The sequence below is a fragment of the Staurois parvus genome, unplaced genomic scaffold, assembly GCF_062004578.1.
Source record: "Staurois parvus isolate SC_StPar_1 unplaced genomic scaffold, SC_StPar_1.0 ptg000748l, whole genome shotgun sequence".
Lineage (NCBI taxonomy): Eukaryota > Metazoa > Chordata > Amphibia > Anura > Ranidae > Staurois > Staurois parvus.
The window spans coordinates 3390590-3411959 of NW_028318544.1; the positions used below are offsets into that span (position 1 = coordinate 3390590).

The window sequence follows — 21370 nt, forward strand, 5'->3', positions numbered from 1 at the left end:
GGGCACTTATATCCCCTTTGTGCCTAGTCCAATTTTCATCTTTCAGCGCTGTCACACTTTGAATGACAATTGCGCAGTCATGCAGCATTGTACCCATATGACATTTTTATAATTTTTTTCACCCACATAGAGCTTTCTTTTGGTGGTATTTAATCGCCGCTGGGTGTTTTATTTTTTGCACTATAAACAAAAAAAGAGCAAGAAATTTGAAAAAACAAAATAAAGTTTTTCTTTGTTTCTACTATAAAATTTTGCAAACAGGTAATTTTTCTCCTTCACTGATGAAGCTGCACTGATAGGCAGCACTGATGGGCACTGATGAGGTGACACAGATAGACAGCACTGATGGGCACTGATAGGCTGCCCTGGTGAGGCGGCACTAGTGGGCACTGATGATGCTGCACTGATATGCAGCAGTGATGGTCACTGATAGGCAACACTGATGGGCGGCACTGATATGTAGCAGTGATGGTCACTGATAGGCAACACTGATGGGCGGCACTGACTAACAGTTTTGACTGGCAGCACTGACTGCTCTGCACTGATAAACACTACTGGGAACTGATTGGCGCAACTGCTGGACAGCACTGATGGGTGGTAATGCTGGGGGGCACTGGTGGGCACTGATGGGTGGCACTGCTGGGCACTGTTGGGAGGCTCTGCTGGACACTGCTGGGAGGCACTGGTGGGTGGCACTGCAGGTCACTGATCATCAGGGCCCTGATGATCAGTGCAGATCTGCCCTGTGACAGCTGCCGGTTATCGGCAGTACTTTCCCCACGCTGTGACAGTGTGAGGAAATAGCTGTCGATAACCGGCAGCTGTATTTACTCCGTGATCTGCTGTGTCATTGGGCACAGCTGATCATGTGGTAAAAGGCCGCTGTGATTGGCTTTTTACCTCATCACATGATATGCTGTGTCCACAGGGGGGTGCGTGGGAGGGCGCGTTCTGGGAGGACATTATATGACGCCCTCCCAGAACTGGGTAAATGCACTGTAGCCATCATTTGGCTATAGCGCGGTTACCAAGTGGTTAAATAAGGAGAAAGCAAGACACAGGACATATATAATATACTGTATGTGTCAAGTATGAATATCTAGGGTTCCAGACGGGTTGTTCCTCATTTACTGTTACAGTGCCAGTGGTTTCATCAGACAGGAAGTGAAGTAAAATCTGTAGCAGGGACACAAACAGAAATTCTTTTTTTCAGAAGAGGAACCCCTGTCAGCTTATGTCCCCCATGTCCCTTATACAGATTTTCCTTCACTTCCTCTCTTGTTATCATAACATAAAGTAAGAGAAAATCTCTCTCAAGCATAGCTTCAGATAACAGTAATAACTGGACAGAGGTTCTAACCTTTACCTATCAAACTAAAACGCCTTGTTCCAAGCCAACATATAATACACTATGCAGTCATCATTTTTTTCCTAGCTTTACATTTTTTTTGTATGTTTGCCTTAAGTTGGCTTTTAATTGAGCAGTTTGAAAATAAATATTCTAACAGCTTGCTTAAAATGTATTTTGTTCTTCTCTTTAGCGTTTTTTGGAAAGTACCTCAATGAATACAATGGAAGTTATATCCCCCCTGGATGGAGAGAATGGCTAGGACTAATTAAGAACTCACGTTTCTATAATTATACTATCTGCAGGAATGGATACAAGGAAAAGCATGGATTTGATTATGAGAAGGTATGTTTCTCATGTTTTGTTAGTTCTTTTAGTACTATAATGTAGAGGCAGTGATATACAGTAGTCTAAAGCAGGGGTCTCCAAGCTTTTCAGTGCGAGGGCCACATCGTAATTTTACAAATATTCATTGGCAGCAAAAAAAAAAAAACAGTTATAAACTGATTTTATAATGATTGTTATAAACAGTTATAAATGAATGAATGTTTGTTTTTTTTCAAGCTTTTTTGTAATCAGCATGATGTGATTCAGATCAACAGAGAAAACATCAGTAAAACAAATCCAAGGAATTCCAAATAAACTGGAGCCATTAATAAAGAACAAACAAAATTATGTTCAGTCTGCACCTTTCTCATCAGAGTCCCCTTTAAATCACGGTTCCCATAAAATTCCCCCTTACGTTACAGTTACCCTTACATCACAGCCCCCCTTACATTAGAGTCCCCTTTACATCAGGGTCCTAACAGATTCCATCTTATATCACAGTCTATGTAAGAGTCCTTTCCATCAGGGTCCCCATCAGAGTCCCCCTTATGTTGTGATCCCTATCAGAGCAGAGACCGTGCATGTCCGCTGCTGGCAGGATCTTGTATTGTGCTGCATGTGGCCCCTGGACTGTGGTTTGGAGACCCCTTGTCTAGGGAGAGAGGGAAAGTTCAAACCACTGCCCCTATAGAAAGAGTAAGGGTCTACAACAGTAGTAATTACCTTTCTTGATATAGGGGGCCTCTGACAACACCAATGGACCACACATTAAAGTCAGTGAATGGTAGAGAAAGCTCTCAGAGACTGCAGAAATGCAACAGGACATGACCAAAGTCTACTGGCATACCACAAGAAATGGTCAAGGCCCACAGTGTTGTCAGAGTATGCGCTTTAGGAAACTGATTTAGACTGGAGACACATTACAGGAGAATGCTAGAGATCACTGCTATGACATTTCTGTCAACAAGAAAACCTAGAAAGAGAAAAGGGATAAACAGCACAGCAAAATCTAGGATAGTGTGAAAGAAATAAATCAAGCCATTTAAGTAATAGAAATGGCCAGCGTAAGGCTGGCCATACACTAGTAGATTTTTGAATGAACGTCTCTATGAAAATTAATTTAAGTTTGTACAGAAATTCCCCCTTCAATGACTTGCAGAATATCGTACTTCGAAATTTAGTTTTAACACCTTCCCGCCTGGCCTATAGCAGATTGATGGCTGGCTGGGACACTCCTCCTTGTGACTTGGCGCCATATGAAGTCCTGTCAGAAGGAGCAGTTCACACAGCCACGGGACACAGCTGATGACATATCACTACACCGGCTGTCACGATCGAGACTTCAGACCCCAGACCTTCTCACCAAACTCGTCACCGAAGGACTAGCTGATCTAAAACCACGATGTCACGTGCGGAACAATGCCACACCCAGCTACACCCTGCACAACAGTTTTCCAGCTAATTGTTCCACCCTGCTCCCTACAATTAGAAAATTGAACATGTTTAAAACAAAACATTTTAAATGAAATTCTGCTAGTGTGTGACCAGCTTAAGCACTTGTGGAAGGAAAACAGACTACTGTATGCAGGGGTGCCAAGGTCTGCACAAGATGTCAAATGACCAGTGGTTCGGCACCAGGGCTCTACAGCAGCTGGCAAGCAACAGGCTTTATTTGGCTGTTTTCTACAGATATCAAACTGTAAGAATTTACACACTTTTTGTTTTGATGTGATTTGTATATGTCTAGCTGATTTAAACCAGAACTCCATGTTTCCTGTCATTTTAAATGCTTTGTTTGGTCCAGCAGGGATCAAACAAATTTTTTGCATGCCAGAATAAACGGTCTGTAATATACTGTAACGGCTTGTGCTATGTACAGTAAATGGCACTTTGTTCTGGCAGCAGTACCAGAGACTTCTCCTCTACTGCTAGATAAAGAGAAAGTCAATGTACCGCATCTCCACCATTCAGGGGAAACCTTGTATTTTTTTAATGAATACACAAGGATTCCTCTGATTGGGCAAAGTGGAGATCATGTCCTCTTCACCTTGGCCCTGCATACATTGGAAAAAATACAAGGCTTCTCCTGAATGGTGGAGGTGCTACAAGACCAACTCTCTTTATATTGGGCAGCACCGTGGCTAAATGGTTAGCACTTCTGCCTGGTAGTACTAGGGTCATTGGTTCAAATCCCAACCACCGTACCACCTGCCTGGAGCTTGCATGTTCTCTCTGTGCCTGTGTGGGTTTCCTCCGGGTACTCTGGTTTCCTCCCACACTCCAAAGACATGCTGGTAGGTGAATTGTATCCTGTCTAAATTGGCCCTAGTATGTGTATGTATGAATGTGAGTTAGGGACCTCGGATTGTACACCTCTTAAGGGTTAGGGACTGATGTGAATGTACAATATATATGTAAAAGCGCTGCGTAAATTGACGGCACTATATAAGTACCTAAAATAAATAAATATGCGACAACAGAGGGAAAGTGTTTCATAGTGCTACCAGAACACAGCACTGATTATTGTAAGCATCTCACCAATACTACAGTACTGTATATTACAGACTAAGCAGCAGCCAGTCTGATTTGGAATGCAAATAATTTGTTTGGACCAAGCAAATTATTTAAAGTGCCAGCAAACCTGGAATTTTAATTTAAATTAACTATTGTATTGAGACTTGCAAGATTTAAATGCATAAAACATGCACCGATGGTCACGCATTGCTGAGATGTATTGTATTATGTATTTTTTTTTACCCTGGCAGACACGTTAAGAATTGGCACTTATGAATACGCACTGTCTTTTGAATAAGACTGTTACTGTCATCAATGCTCATACCTCTGAATGTGTTAATATGATAAGCTACTGAGCTATTGATAGAAATAAATCTATTGTTTAAAGGACAGAGCTTTGTTTTGCACCTGTCAGGAACACTGCACAATGATAGCATATAAACAACTGCTTATTAGTCAGATTGTTAAGTAGACCTATTATTAACATTAACATGTCACATAGTACAACAGGGTACGTGTTGGCATTGCCAAATTATGTTATTATTTCTAGACCCTTTTTGCTTTGAACTCTTGTTCACAATTTCCTTTGAGCTAAAGTCTAGGAAAAGATCACATGATCTCTAGCTACCAGGAGCACCATGGGTATTTTCAGGTATTCGGAGAATGTAGAATAGGATGTCCTTTAATGTCCTTACAGGATGTCTTCAACTTACAAGCTGACCTCAATGCACTGTTTATTTGGCCAACTATGTGGCAAATGAGGTTTAATGTTGATAAATGTAAGGCTATGCACTTGGGGGCTAAGAATATGCATGCATCATACATACTGGGGGGGGGAGGGTACAACTGGGGGAATCAATGGTGGAGAAGGATCTGGGAGTTCTGGTAGATCACAAGCTTAATAATGGCATGCAATGCCAAGCTGCAGGTCCTAACATTGGGGAACTGGAGAAAATACAGAGAAGGGCAACCAAGCTGATAAGAGGCATTGAGGAGCTCAGCTATGAGGAATGATTAGAGGAACTGAATTTATTCTCTCTTGAGAAGAGGAGATTAAGGGGGGATATGATCAACATGTATAAATACATCAGTGATTCATATAGTGAACTCAGTGTAGAGCTATTCACCCTGAGGTCAACACAGAGGACAAGGGGGCACTCTTTACATCTGGAGGAAAAGAAATGTAATCTCCAAGCACAGAAAGGTTTCTTCACAGTGAGAGCTGTGAAAATGTGGAATAGACTCCCTCAAGAGTTGGTTCTGGCCAGCTCAGTGGATTGCTTTAAAAAAGACCTGGATTCTTTCTTAGATACACAAAATATAACTGGATACTAACATTTATAGGTAAAGTTGATCCAGGGAATATCCAATTGCCTCTTTTGGCTGATCAGGAAGGAATTTGTTTCCCCTGCAGGAGCAAATTGGATCATGATTAGCTGGGTTTTTTGGCTTCCTCTTGATCAACTATGGGTATAGGATTTTTTTTTTAATGGTTGCACTGGATGGACTTTTGTCTTTTTTCAGCAAGACTAACTATGTAACTATTTAACAGTGGTCTTCAACTGATGAACTAAAGGGGTCCTCAAATATGGCCCCTGACATCACCAAAGGGCCACACATAATATTCAAGATATGTAATGCTTGAGAGAATTGTCAGAAACTACAGAACTAATAGAGTTAATGAGGGTCAGAGAGTGTGGGCATACTAAATTTTTGTCTGGGGATGTGCAGCAGAAAACTATACGAAACTGGAAACATGTTACATGAGCAGGGGCGGACTGACCATTCGAGAACATGGGCACTGCCCGAGGGCCCGGGGTCAGTAGAGGGCCCCATAAAATGCCCCTGGTACCTTTTATAGGCTTTTTTGGCTGTGTTTTGAGTGTGGGCAAGGAAACAGGCGCCCCATGATCCCCAATTGCCCGGGGGTCCCATGAGTTGTCAGTCCGCCCCTGTACATGAGGCTAGTAGAGATCATTGCTGTGTTCCTGCTACAGACTACTGAGGTCCGAGGGCTAAACATCATATACCAAAGGTCCGCAGATTGGATACCAGGGCCGTAGAGAGTCTGTTGTTTTGAATCAGACATCATCAGACTTGCAGTGTGATAACAGAATCAGCATGGTATAGCCATTGTTCACCACTGAAAAAGAAGCAGAACCTTCATATTTATTGGGCATATGTACAGCTGGCTGGCAAATATAAATATATCATTACAGGCTATACATAGAAACAAGGTTTTTGAACTATTAACATACTGTATCTGAATATATACATTAGGTTGATCTATTTCATTTGTATTACTAATAAAAATAAATATAACGTATATTCCCCTTTAACAAAATATCTAAGCTCACTGTACATGACCATTTCATTGTCTCTTTCAATAAATATTAGAGGTCTCTTAGAAATTCCCAGAGGCACCATATAACCACGTAGTACGCTGTTTATCCAGTAAAAGAATATTAAAGGATAAGTTCACCTTTATACAAAAAATAATAAATATACATTAAATTTGCAGGTAGAAGATGTGTATTTATTATTTTTTTGTTTCTGGAGCCTCTAAAGCATTTCACCAGCGATAAGCAGATCGCGGGGGCCATGCAGGTCTCCTGCAGATCTGTCCATATATCTGCTTGCCTGAATGGGATGTGCAGGCAAGCAATTATACTGACAGGAAGACTTAATGTACCACCACGGCTCATTGAGAACTACAAACCGACAGTCGCTAAGGTTGTTGGGACTTGCACTTTCTTATTCACAGAACACAGTGAATGAGTGATGTGGCCAGGCATTTTTTTTAAATTTGACAGCTAGCAAGTGGGGAGAAGATCCCTCTCTAGCTTTCAAAGTGGGGGAGCAGGGGCCGGTGCATTCATAACATATTACATGCTACACCGTGAATATGGGTGTAACATGTTATGAAAGATGAACTTCGGCCACAATGTCCCAGCTTTAGCCTGTCATGTTATTACAGTGACTCCAATGACATTTATCTTAAGGTAAAACTCTGTGCCCAGACTAAAGTATTTAAAGTATTTCCATAGTATAAACAAGCTGAGCAGTAAAAGCCCTTCTTCATCTCTGTATGCAACAGCATTGGGGAGAAATTTGTTTTCAATGTTTTCTGAAATCTTAGCTATCATTCTGTTATACCAGTATCTTGGCAGTCTACAAGCCCAACTGCCCAACTGTATTGCCTTTGGATTTTTGAGAAAGAATGCCTTCACATTAGAAGATTTGGGGATTTTTTTTTATTGCTTGTTAAATATGTAAATAGCTGAATGTCCATAGTCTGGGCAAAGGTTCACATTATTGATAGGTGCAGTCAAGCTCATCAATACCAATACTAATAGTCAATGAGTTCTTGTAGGTGATAAGTTCAGTTTACCAGTAGCATTGGACCACACTGAAGGATGACAAATGAATGTAATTAGGTGAACCTTTGCTGTTGCATGTATCTCCTTGTTAAGTAAGGAGCATTAGAGGTTCCTGTTATTTAAGCGTTACAGTGATGCATGTTAACAGTACATTCCATAGCAAAAAGCAAGTAGTACAGGTATACACAGATGTTACACTTTTTTTCTGACACCGGATATGTTGAGTAGAATCACATAATTGTCAAGATGTCTGTCATATGTACAATTTTACCATCCATGCCCAGCAAAGTTCCTCAACCAAATTATTCCAATCTGACCAACAGACTTTTTCCCTATTAGAGTTATGGCTTGCACATCCTTTGGGCTCTTGAGATATCTTAAAACTATATAATACATGCTTGTAGGTCAGAAGTTAGATAGCTATTTCTTCTGTTGGTTTATTTATCTGACAAAATATCTAAAATCTATGACTACTTTTACATTAACTAACCTAGCACAGGGACACATTAGATAAATATTTAACCTATACAGAGAATCTGTTTAAGATATTTAGAACGGATGATTATAAATCTTCCTGGAAATTGTAATCATGGAGGTCTGGATAGTCTATGACTTACTAACCGTAATGCTGATTCATAAACTACTTTTGGTATTGCAAGCTTTGACCTCTTCTTGATGTCACTGAGTTCTTCACCCTCCTCCGCCATAGGTTTTGCCAGGTTTTTTTTTTTTCAAAATCTACGTCATAGATGTCTACTTGGAATGTGATATTTTTAGTGTATTTGTTATCACAAAATTAGTTAATTTTGCATGTGAAAGTTCAATTGATGATGACATCTGGAGAAAAAAAAAAGGTTCATCTTGTGAAACTTCAATCAGTCAAGAGAGGAAGGGGCAACATGTGGTGTTCCTGAGATCTGTAATGTTACGATAAATGATGTTACCATGTATTTCCATCTATAAAACTCACAAACAGGACCTCTGTCCATGCTGTTTTCATTATGTTTTGGAAAAAAATGTGCTGTCAAGTCTCAGGGCAGTACAATTGGAATGGATATGTGAGAAATAGCAAGGTTCTGGGAAGATTTCTGAAACTAAGACTTCAATTCTAACAAAAAGCTCGGAAAGTGTGCCAAGGTGACTTGCCTACAGTCGTGAGATTTCACAGAGCTGCTAACTGCTGCAAACCATGAGCCTTTTCAGCGTGCCTGCTGCATGCTGGGTTTTCTTCAGACAGTGACACAGATGTTCCAGTTATGGCATTTGACCCATGTAATAGGATTGCACATAAGATTACAAGCTTAATGGTGCTCATCCCCTTAGGTCCTGGAAGATAGACGGCGTCAAATTAATTCAGCGTAACCATCCTTCAGTGTTCCTTGATATATTTTATGCCTTAAGCTTTGGCGGGTTTCTGACTTTTATAGGATTTTCAGAATCTGTTGAATGTGAAACTATTTCAATTGTATATTTCTTCTGCCTTTTAACAATTGCGTAGACAAATTATTTCCTCCTTGTGTACCATACTTACTATATATGATCCTTTTTCACGGTGGTTCTTAAAGGGTCTAGCTCTAAGTTTATCCGAATTTTTCTAATTAAAAAAGAAAAAACTCCCACATTATGCAGATTTTCATTTGTGCATAATGTTCATGCCTTGCAAGATTGTGTGTGTTTCCACAATTGACCAAAAATGTGCATTCTTTTGCAGACGTGCGAAAGTGTCATTAATTTTTAATGTCACCCCAATGCACTTTGGTAATGTGTGCTTTTTGTGCACAATACACATAAAGTTACCAAAGTAATGGTAATAATAATAGCATGCATTTTGGTGTGGCATGGTTTAAAATATAGGGTCATGCATGTTTATTTTCTGATTTTCACACATAGAATGCAGTGCATTGAAACACACATTGCCCAGCTCTCTGTTGGAACTGACATGACGGTGTTTTACCATATTGGCCAGTGTTAACCTAGCCAGTGGTATTAAAGGATAAGTTCACCTTTCTGAATATGTTACATGTTACACCCATATTTAGGGTGTAACATGTTCAGCATCAGACCCCTCTTCCCCAATTTCCCCCCTCCCTGTTGCAGAGAGTTGGGGGTCTTCTCCCCGTATTCGCTGCCACAATTCAAAGAGTGCGACCATGCGCTGCTCCACCCAAACGGCTGCGGCATTGATTCATAAATCTCTGTGAATCAATGAACTATAAGCACCAACAGCCTTTGAAACTGTTGGCTTGTAGTTCTGAATGCTGTTGAGCGCTCTGTAAGTTCATTGGTTCTTTCTGTCAATGTGTAACTGCCTGCCTGTATGATGTACAGGCAGACACCTAACACTTACAGTCTGCAGGATCTGCTGATCACTGGTGCATTGTTTTCCAGGTTTCTAAAACAAAAAATAGTAAATGCACATTTTTTTACCATGCACAAAATGTGCATTATTTTTTGTTAAAAAGGTGAACTTACCCTTTAAACCCAAAAGCAAATATTTATTATATTGCAGCTTACAGATTATATTGCAGATGTGATGGCTGCATTAGTTTTTTCTTTTTTAAGCTTTCTTTTATTTTCACCTGGCAATCCAGCCAGTAAATCTGTTGTATTTCAACAGAAAAAGCTCTCCTGCAAATGTATCAGTTGAGAGCATTGAGGCAAACCATTTGACAGGGGTGTTTACGATGATCAGCTTTTATTTATTTATGTAAGCTTTCATTCCAAAAGGAAAAAAAACACAGTTTGCTGTAACTGCTAGTGTAACTGCGTGTGAGTTTGGCAGTGTATCTAAATCTGCTAGTACGTTTAACATCCCCCCTCCTTTCCAGATTAGTAATGCTGCTGTCCAAAGGTGTCCCCTGTGCTCATCCAGAGAGGGGGTGGTCTAATACAGGAGTTGTTTTACTGGCCAGAGCACCAGGCGAAAACTGAGGGGAAAAAGTTTTAAAAATGAAAACTAATGCAGCCACCACATCTAATGACTGAGAAGCTGCAATATATTACATTTTTGGTTTTAATACCGCTTTAAATTTCTGATTAATATATTTCCTTACAGTTTAATGTGATTGAAACACATGTACATTACAAAGTATTTGTCATTCTTATACTGTTGGAAATTATGGTACAGAATATGTTTTTTTGGGGGTTTTTTTCTTTTTACTTTGTTACACCCTGTACTTTCCTGAGCCATGAGTATGTAGGTATCGCTGTAACAGCTAAACTAAAGTTTGTGAATATGTTACCTCTGAATTTACAAGAAACTGGTTGGATTGCTATAGCATTAGTTGCTCAGATTGGGTTCTGTCCTTTTTCTCTCCAGAAGTTATAACAAGAAAATAAAGACTGATTTTTGCTTTTGATGCATGGCCTGGTCACACATTAATGCTCTTGTAAAATTTAGTTGTGAGTGACTTTCCTTCGGCTACTTACATACATATACTGTATTTAAATTATATGTGCCCTTGTGTGTGGGGAAGGGCTGTGATTGCTGCTTCTCAATCTCATTCTGAGTCAGACTCATGGCTTCTGTGATCCTAGATTCCTAAATATTTAAATTGCATTCACCAAGCATGTGCGAAACATTGCTTGAATTTAAAGTGTATGTCAGAGCAAAAAGAAAAAATAATGACAGTACATCTCTGCAATACATGCACATTTCCTGTGTATTATCCATTCAAAGACCCTACAGTACAGAAAATACCTGTAGAAGTGTCTCCTAAGCCCTACTGTGGGCAAACTACATGCAGCATTTTGTGGATTGAGTGGTGTCAGCCCAGCCCAGTTTTTTCTTGCCTAACCACTCAGATCCACCTACTCTCCCATCTCCACAACCTAAAGGTTAATAATTCTGTAGTCACAAGATACGAACTGGGAGGGCTAACTACTCTCCTATAGACAACACAAGAAGTGAATACTGGACATAGGACAGCCCTGAATGTCTGACATGCACAATGGGTATTTTTTTGCACATATCAAACAGATAAAATGTTTTCGCTGGTATATTTAACAGACCAAAAGGGAGCAAATAAGAGAGCCATCCTTTTAATTGCCAGAACAAGGACTGTAGGCAAAAAAAGAATCCAGCAAACCATGGAAGCACATGCCCTAATAGTGAAATAAACTTTTCAAAGTTTTCGATCAAAGATAAAATAACACAGAATTGCACTGACATGTTCCCAGAATGGCACCAAGCTCATTACACAAGCTCTACAAGAATCCACCTTCGGAACCCCTGTGTGGACACCCCTAGATGTAATCCACTCAGTTATAACTTCTTGTTTTGTGCCTGTGTGTTAGGGAGGAAAGAGAAGAGGAGGCAGCCGGCAACAATAACGGCTTGTTTTTGACAGTCGCTGGGAAAATGGAGGACTGGTAATTGTTCAGTAGAGAGTTGTGCACCTGAAGGAAGCTGTGCAGGTTGCCTTAATTATGTTGCATTTTGGGGGGTTTGGCCTCCTTTTTCAAGCATGGTACCTTTTCTTGTCAGGCACCTGCTCCCACTTCCTTGTGATGATGCCACCTTAGGCCTCACCTACCCCCTTCCCCCTGCCCACTGCCTCCTTGGATAACATCGCACATCTCAAGAGACTGCAGGACCATTCGTTCTGCTCCAAATGATCTTGCGTATACATAGTCTTCTGCATGTCCTGTTCTGAATCTGTTAAAGTGATTCTAAAGGCTTAACTTTTTTTACCTTAAAGAAGTAATTAATGCACTCAGTTTAATTTACATTGTCCTTTCTGTTTCTGTGTGTGGATGATGGCACTGTAATCTTTTTAATTTGAAAAAAAATCTAAGTACTTTTTTTCTAATTGATATACAGCTGTCACATGACCCAGCTCTTTCCCAGCCTGTCTGCAGGGAAACAGGAGGAGCTTCTAGTCCTCTGCTGCCGGTCACATTCAAAATAAAAAAAGAAGAACCTTTGGAATATAGAGTAAATTAAATAGATAAATAAATAATGTCACATCATGTGAGCAGATTTCTGCCAGTCAGAGGTTGTGTCCTGCCCCTCCAGTCTGTGTCTTAGGATAAGAGGGAGGTGAAGCAGCCATTAAGCTACATGTAATATCCCACCCCCATTATGTTTAGCTGGATAGTGGGCATGGAGGAAGATGAGGGAGGGAGTGGGCTGTCATTTACCACTGTGTATTCGCCCACATGTGTGACTCTATAGTCACATGGGCTGCTCAGATGTGATAGGGAGGAAATGCTCAGCATAGAAGCTCACTGAAAACTGAGCATGTGCAGAGCTGCCAACACTGATCTGCAAAATTAGGGACATGGACAGAAGGGGGAGGTAGAGAGCAACAGGATGAACCAGGTTTTTTGTTGAATACAGAAAATTAATCTCATAGTAATTGAGTGATTCTGAACAGTATGTAATACAGCATTTATTGATAGTTTTTATGATGTGGGTTTAGTGACACTTTAATGCATTCTCTGTATTAAGGTAAAAAACCTGCTGTAATGAGGAGGAGGAGGCCCCCTACAAATAATTACCTGAGCCTGATCTCAATCCAGCACTGTGCTCAAGAATAGCAACTCTTTCTCTCCTTACAGGGCAGATTGATAGCAGCGGGAGCCATTGGTTTCCGCTGCTGTCAAACAAATCCTGTGAAGAGGCAGCAGGGCTGAGCCATATTGTTGGTGTCTATAGATCTCGGGATTAGGCCCGCATAATTGCCCCCATAGGAATTGTGGTGGAACATATAGCATGTTCCCAAAAGTGAATATATCCTTTAAACAACACAACTTCTTCCTCCCCTTCCTTCTTCAGCTAATGTAGTTACTACTCATATGTTAACATGTTAAATTTGCATTTTTTTTAAGCACTGCATTAAAAAAAATGCATTGCTTAATGATATTAAACACTGTACCCATATGAAATTTTTAGCATTTATTTCACACAAATAGAGCATTCTTTTGGCGGTATTTAATCACGACTGGGTTTTTAATTTTTTGCACTATAACGAAAAAAAGTAGCAAAAAAAAAAACGTTTTCTTTGTTTCTATTATAAAATTTTGCAGACAGGTAATTTTTTCTCATTTGCTGATGTGCATTGATGAGGCTGCAGTGATAGGCAGCACTAATGATGTGGCACTGATAGGCAGCACTGATGGGCACTGATAGGCTGTACTGATGAGGCGGCATTGGTGGGCATTGATGAGGAGGTACTGATGATGCTGCACTGATATGTGATACTGATGGACACTGATAGGCATCACCGATGGGCACTAATAGGTAGCACTGAAGGGTTCTGACTGGCAGCACTTATGGGTGGCACTGTTAGGCACTGATGGGCAGTACTGCTGGGCACTGACGGGCACCACTGTTGGGCACTGATGGGCACTTTTGCGGCTGCAATGATAATCAGGGCACTGATAATTAGTGCCCTGATTATCAGTGCAGATGTCTCCTTTTGCAAGTTGCCAGTTATCGGCAGTTCTTTCCTCATGCTGTTACAGCGTGAGGAGAGTACTGCCGATAACTGGCAAGTATAATACATGGTGGTCAGCTGTGATTGGATACAGCTGATCACGTAGGTGATTAAAGACAGCGTCGGGTGTGTGCCGTTGGGGGAGTGTTCTGAGAGGACGTCATATGACGCCCTCCCAGAACTGGACGACCACGTTGTAGCCGTCATTTGGCTATTAAGCGCTGTAAGAAAGTGGTGAAGGACACATTTGCATCCTTACCTTGGATCCTGCAGACCGTTGTCTCAGCACTGCCCATTGCACCTTGCCCACACACTGCAGCATGAGAGGATAGTTGCAATGTAAAGACATGTGACAAGAGGCTGCAGTCTTACCCAGAAGCACCTTGTTTCTATGGTTTATCTACTATCTAGATTCTTTTTCTTGTCAAGCATTAGCAGCTTTATTTTTGGTGTTGCCTGTATTTGCTATTAAATGATTCCACAGTGCTCATAAAATAAGTAATTCCTATCCTTACACCCCATTGCTGTCTGAATGGAAACAGTGGCAGCTGTATGTGTTATACATAAAGTTGGGGTTACACGTCATTCATTAGTTTTATTGGAGGAGCAGAGCAAGGCTTCTCTCCCCTAGACTCTCCACTCGCATCTGTTCTGAGCTCTGTGGGTCATGTGATCGCCATTTGTCCCTACGCGGCTTACTAGTGTTGTTGGCCAGAGACTGCAGGCTGGTCCTGGTGGCAGGTGGTTTAATTTAAAAATTCATCTTCACCCCAAGCCCCCCTCTGCTTTTGTTTAATTTCCTCGGCTTTCCTGAGACGCACAATTTCCGCAACCATTTCACCTATGGGTTAAGCCCACTTGTTTGCAAGTCAGATTTCTCTTAAATGTCGGCAGCTGCAGGATTGTAGTTATTACGACCTCTTTAATGATTTTAACTTTTAACACTACTGACACTTCCCAATGGCCATGCTGAGGGTAAAGAGTACATTTATTATTCTGATCTTTCATAAGCCCTTGCCACAGCCTTTTGGTGTTAACAGGGCACAACAAACTGTTTTCTCTGTGCCCTTGTGTTGAGCCTGCATTGATCTTTTCAGATCCAGACAATGGAGATAATGAACAAGTACTAACTTTAAGCCCTGGTTCACACTGATGTGGTGTGGAATTTGCAGCGTTTTCTGTGCGAATTCCACACCACATCAGAATCGCACTCCATTCATGCGAATCGCTGCGAGTGTGTATGTTAAGTTAACACCCCGAAAGCGGTCCGCAAAACACGGTGCGATGTGCAAAATTGGATCGCATAGATGTGAATACCCATGTGATCCGATTTTAGTGCGGACCAAAAAAAAAAAGGGACCTGCACGGTTTTGGTGCGGGTGCGGTGCGATTAGAGCCATACAATATGTATGGCTCCAATCACACTGCACACAAATCACATCTGATTTGCAGAGGAATGCGGTGCGGTTGCTGTGCAAATCACACACGATATACCGCACCACATATATGTGAACCCAGGCTAAGGACTAGCTTACACTAGGCTTACCCCTCTGACGAGCAATCTGTAGTGGATTGCTTTTTACAGGCAATGAAGATGTTTTGGACTCGGTCACTTACAGACCATTTACCGTGATCTACCAGTGAGCCAAATTAATATAGAATTACGTGCACGTGGAAGAAAGACACTGACACTGTTGCAGTTTGTCAACTTCCTAAAATTCTGTTTTATTGAGGAACTACAGTATCATTTATAGGGATTATGATGCAGGCAAAGCATATACATTGATTGGGTGAAAAGTCCACTGGGTTTCTGCGTGTTCTTCCATCCGTGTTGATATCTTCCAATCATTTTCCCCAAAAAGACTCATTCCCTTTTATGGGGGTTGTTTACATTAAAAGATACTTTTCTCCTAATGAGTCACCTAGGGTGAGACTCCGGATGAAGGTGCCATCTTAATTCTCATCATTGTTCTGTCAACCTATATCTGATTGTTTACTTAAGAGAGTAAGGAATTTTAAAGAGCAAGAAGCAGAAAGTAGCAAGACTATAAAATTGTCATTTTACTGATCATCTAATAAAACGTGGACTGTCTATCACAATCCACTACAAAGAGGTATGTGCAGGTACATGCAATAGAAGATTGCAAACCAGACAGGTAAATGTGTGAAATTGCAGAAAAGACATGTCTTCTCCGCAGTCAAGAGCTGCCTGCTTGCAGCTTTTTGCAGGTTGTGCTTGAGCCGTTTCTGCATTGCATTTTGCATTGCATTTTGTGTTTTTGCAACTGCATTTTTGATGAGTTTTTGTGTGTGTGTGTGGGGGGGGGGTCAGTTTTTTTCTCTTGTTGCTAGGCAGATTTTAAACTCAAAATGCATCAAAAACTTGTCAAAAATGCAATAAATGCTTTTCTGCAGTGTTTCTATTGAAGTCTATAGAACCAAAAACGCAACGTTTTGCATTCAAAAAAGTCCCTGACCCTTTCCAAAAAACACACCGGGTGAAAACGCGCAGATGTGAACATGTCCCATAGGAAATCATGTTAAATGGACTGTACTGCATTTCTGCAAAACGCTGCGGAAAATGCTTAAATGTGAACCTAGGGTAGCTCTGAACATAGCAAACCTCTTACATCAACTAAAAGGACAATGTAGCTTGCCTTGTAGTTAGTACACCAAATGTATTTTACATGGATATTACATGCCTTACCATTCCATTCTATTGTAAATGCAGTCCTTGTGGTCAGCATTTCTCCAAAAATGATTGCACTAAGATTAAGGTTGCCACCTCACCCCTTTAAAACCAAATACATATTAATTACACAGGTTTTGGGGCTGATTAACCACTTCATTTCCGGACACTTTTACCCCCTTCCTGTCCAGGCTAATTTTACAGCTTTCAGCGCTGGCACACTTTGAATGACAATTGCGCGGTCATGCAACACTGTATCCGTATGAATTGTTTAGCATTTTTTGAGACAGATCAAACTTTATTTTGGTGGTATATATTCATCAATGGGATTTTTATTTTATTTAAATGAAAAAGTCCAAAAATTTTGAAAAAAGTGTTTTTCTTATAACATTTTGCAAATAAATAATCTTTCTTCATAAATCATGCTAAAAAAATTATTCAGTTATCTTTTTAGTAAAAAAAAACCCCACAAATTAGTTTATAACCAAAAATTATAATTTTTCATATTTCTTTTACATTTTTATTAAATTTTTTATATTGTTATTTATGGGGGTTTTTTTTAACATACTGTCACCGTAGCAGTACAGTGTCATCATAGTGACACTGTACAGCTTGTGGGGGGTGATGAAGATTTTTTTTTTTTACACTGATTGCTTTTACACCCATAAAGGCTGTAAAAGCAATCATTTCTCCTTCTCGCTGGCTGCATTCTTGCAGCCATTGAGAAATACTGTGAGAGCTATGATTGGTCACAGCTTATCACATGGTACAAGGCTGTTGTGAATAGCCTTGTACCATGTGACCTCTGTGATCATTCACAGATTTCACATGTAGTAAGCAATGATGTCAGAAGTGACATCTTGCTTACTACTATTCATGTGATCACTGATTGGCCAATCAGTGATCACATGATCGGGACCTCACACAGAGGTCTCGTACAGCGATCGGTGTCGGCTGGAGGACACAGTGGGCACTGGAGCACGGTGCCGCATGCTCCCAGGGAGCGCACACAGGCTAAAATGGCGGGCACCTTTCATGAACAGCAACCCGCTCCTGCACTGCTCCCGCCCGGCCGTTTATAGTGAGGAACAGAAGTATTTGAACACCCTGCGATTTTGCAAGTTCTCCCACTTAGAAATCATGGAGGGATCTGAAATTCACATTGTAGGTACATTCCCACTCTGAGAGACAGAATTTAAAAAAAAAAATCAGGAAATCACATTGTATGATTTTTAAAAAAATTATTTGTCTTGCACTGCTGAACATAAGTATTTGAACACCTAAGAAACAGCAAGAATTCTGTCTCTCAAAGACCTGTTACTGTACCTTTAAAAAGTCCACCTCTACTCCACTCATTAATCTAACTTAGTAACACCTGTCTGAGCTCTTTAAAGACACCTGTCCACCCCACAGTCAGTCAGACACCAACTACTACCATGGGCAAGACCAAAGAGCTGTCAAAAGACACAGAGACAAAATTGTGGACCTCCACAAGGCTGGAAAGGGCTACGGGGCAATTGCCAAGCAGCTTGGTGAAAATAGATGACCTGTTGGAGTAATTGTTAGAAAATGGAAGACACTAAAGACGACTGTCAGTCTCCCTCAGACTGGGGCTCCATGCAAGATCTCACCTCGTGGGGTATCACTGATGATAAGAAAGGTGAGGAATCAGCCCAGAACTACAAGAGAGGAGCTGGTCAATGACATGAAGAGAGGTGGGACCACAGTTTCAAAGGTCACTGTCGGTAAAACACTACGCCGTCATGGTTTCAAATCTTGCATTGCATGGAAGGTTCCCCTGCTCAAGTCATCACATGCCCAGGCCCTTCTGAAGTTTACCAATGACCATCTGGATGATCCAGAGGAGGCATGGGAGAAAGTCATGTGGCCAGATGAGACCAAAATAGAACTTATTGGTCTAAACTTCACTCGTCGTGTTTGGAGGAAAAAGAAGGATGAGTTGCATCCCAAGAACACCATCCCTACTGTGAAGCATGGGGGTGGTAACATCATGCTTTGGGGTGCTTTTCTGCGAAGGGGACAGGATGACTGCACTGCATTAAGGAGAGGATGAATGGGGCCATGTATTGTGAGATTTTGAGCAACAACCTCCTTCCCTCAGTCAGAGCATTGAAGATGGGTCGTGGCTGGGTCTTCCAACATGACAAGGACCCAAAGCACACAGCCAGGATAACCAAGGAGTGGCTCCGTAAGAAACATATCAAGGTTCTGGAGTAGCCTAGCCAGTCTCCAGACCTAAATCCAATAGAACATCTTTGGAGGGAGCTGAAACTCCGTGTTGCTCAGCGACAGCCCCGAAACCTGACAGATCTAGAGGAGATCTGTGTGGAGGAGTGGGCCAAAATCCCTGTTGCAGTGTGTGCAAACCTGGTCAAGAACTACAGGAAACGTTTGACCTCTGTAATTGCAAACAAAGGCTTCTGTACCAAATATTAACACTGATTTTCTCAGGTGTTCAAATACTTATGTTCAGCAGTGCAAGACAAATAAATTCTTTGAAAATCATACAATGTGATTTCCTGAATTTTTTTTTAAAATTCTGTCTCTCAGAGTGGGAATGCACCTCCAATGTGAATTTCAGACCCCTCCATGATTTCTAAGTGGGAGAACTTGCAAAATCGCAGGGTGTTCAAATACTTCTGTTCCTCACTGTATATACATGGGCCGGACGGGAAGTGGTTAAGGTAGTAATTAAACTCACCTAGTGCCATATCTGCATTAAATTAGCTGCAGAACCTGTGTAATTAATATGTGTTCGGTTTTAAAGGGATGAGGTGGCAACCCTAACTAAGATGTGAGGTGGGAATGTTTTCATTTAGGACAGTTATGTATTGGTGTTCAAAAATGTGTGTTAAATACGTTAAAACGCACAATCCAGCAATTTGTCTTAGAGAATTTACCTTAATGACCATACTCATACCATCTTGACAAAGTACTATATTTTTTACATCAAACTTCCACTTGAAGCTTGCTCAGCAATGGATCTGTCTGCTGATCCTCGCCGAGCAAGCAGATGACAGGTCCGTGTCTGCTCTGCTTGTGCAGAGTGGAAACGGACCTAGCCCGTTGTCCTCTATGGGCAATTGGATGGAAATGGAAGGGAAACGGATCCCCATTCGTCTCTATTTGGCAGATCAGATTGGATGTCAGCAGGTGTAAATCAGCACATGTTCGTTTACACCCGCTGCACCATAAAGGAGAATGGAGGTTCTGATTGGGCCTGAAAAACGGGCAGGCGGACGCGATAGGAATGTCCATTTGAAAGGGGCATAACATTCAAGGCATGCCTTGAATGATAACTGTTAGGCCCCTTACACACTAGCCCCTATGCATCCAATCCCAGGGTTTAGAGCACCCAGGAGACAGAGGCAAAGGTGCAGCATCCAGCCCTATGATGGACTGATATTTGTTGCAACTGGAAGGGGCTGAAAGCTGAACCAAGTGGTACTGGTGTTTAGGGCGCTATGCGTTTAGGAACAAATACCCTGAACTTACAGGGCCGTAAACACCAGTACCACTAAAATGCTAGGATTGAACACTGAGTGGTCACATGCCCTAATATGTAAGGTGCCTTATGGTTACTAGTGTGCTTATGTTTGCTTTCAACTGCAATATCAATCCATCAAATAGCTGGTGGCATAGCTGGTCTCATGTGCATCACCCTTGCAAAATCAGGTCAAACAGAGACTAAGATGGCAGCTTCCTTGGTTGTAAATGATAGGAGGGTTTAGTTCCACCTTAAAGTGCACCTGTGCTGAGACTATGGACATTAAACTATTTACCGTATTTTTCGCCGTATAAGATGCACTTTTTCTTCCCCAAAACTGGGAGAAATGTCAGTGCGTCTTATAAGGCGAATATGGAGTGGCCGGTCCGGTATTTCCACCGCGGCCGTGTCAGAATACCGGGCCGGCCGCTCAGCTCTGCAGCGGGACCTTACCTGTTCCTCTATCCAGCGGCATGCTGTCTTCCCGGCTTCTGTAGTGTGGGCACTGGGCATGACAGCCGGGTGCCAAGTGCGCATGCGCAAGAAGCGGTGCGCTTTGTGAATGGTAAGGCGGCACCTGGGACACATGACAGATCCCAGAAGCTGCCGGACCAATCACAAAGCGCAAGTGCTTCTCGCTCATGCGCACTGGGCACCCGGCTGTCGTGCCGAGCGCCATTACAGAAGCCGGGAAGACAGCGCACGGCTGGATCGAGGAACAGGTAAGATCGGGTACCTGTCAAATTCAGGTACCCGCTCCCCACCTCCCCAAAGGTCAGCAGTCATCTGTACTGTCCACAGTCTCTGGTCATCCCTGTGCTGTCCGCAGTCTCTGGTCATCCCTGTGCTGTCCGCAGTCTCTGGTCATCCCTGTGCTGTCCGCAGTCTCTGGTCATCCCTGTGCTGTCCGCAGTCTCTGGTCATCCCTGTGCTGTCCGCAGTCTCTGGTCATCCCTGTGCTGTCCACAGTCTCTGGTCATCTCCTGTACTGTGTCTGCAGTCCATTAGTTCAGAATTTTTTTTTCCTGTTTTCTGCCTCTAAAACCTAGGTGCGTCTTATGGTCAGGTGCGTCTTATACGGCAAAAAATACGGTACATATTATTAACAAGCAGCAGTAAAAACATTCTCAGTCACCTTTATAGCTCCTTTTCATATCAAGTTAT

The 21370-nt window shown here is 41.7% G+C and overlaps 1 protein-coding gene across 2 annotated transcripts in view; it reads left to right on the forward strand.

The window, feature by feature from the left end:
- Positions 1-21370, forward strand: part of SULF1 (sulfatase 1) — a 206381-nt gene that overhangs the window by 107599 nt on the left and 77412 nt on the right. For both annotated transcript variants that reach the window (XM_089654284.1, XM_089654285.1), the window contains one exon: positions 1542-1693. In XM_089654284.1, coding sequence (XP_089510410.1) covers positions 1542-1693 — 152 coding nt within the window. The remainder of the gene's footprint in view (positions 1-1541; positions 1694-21370) is intronic.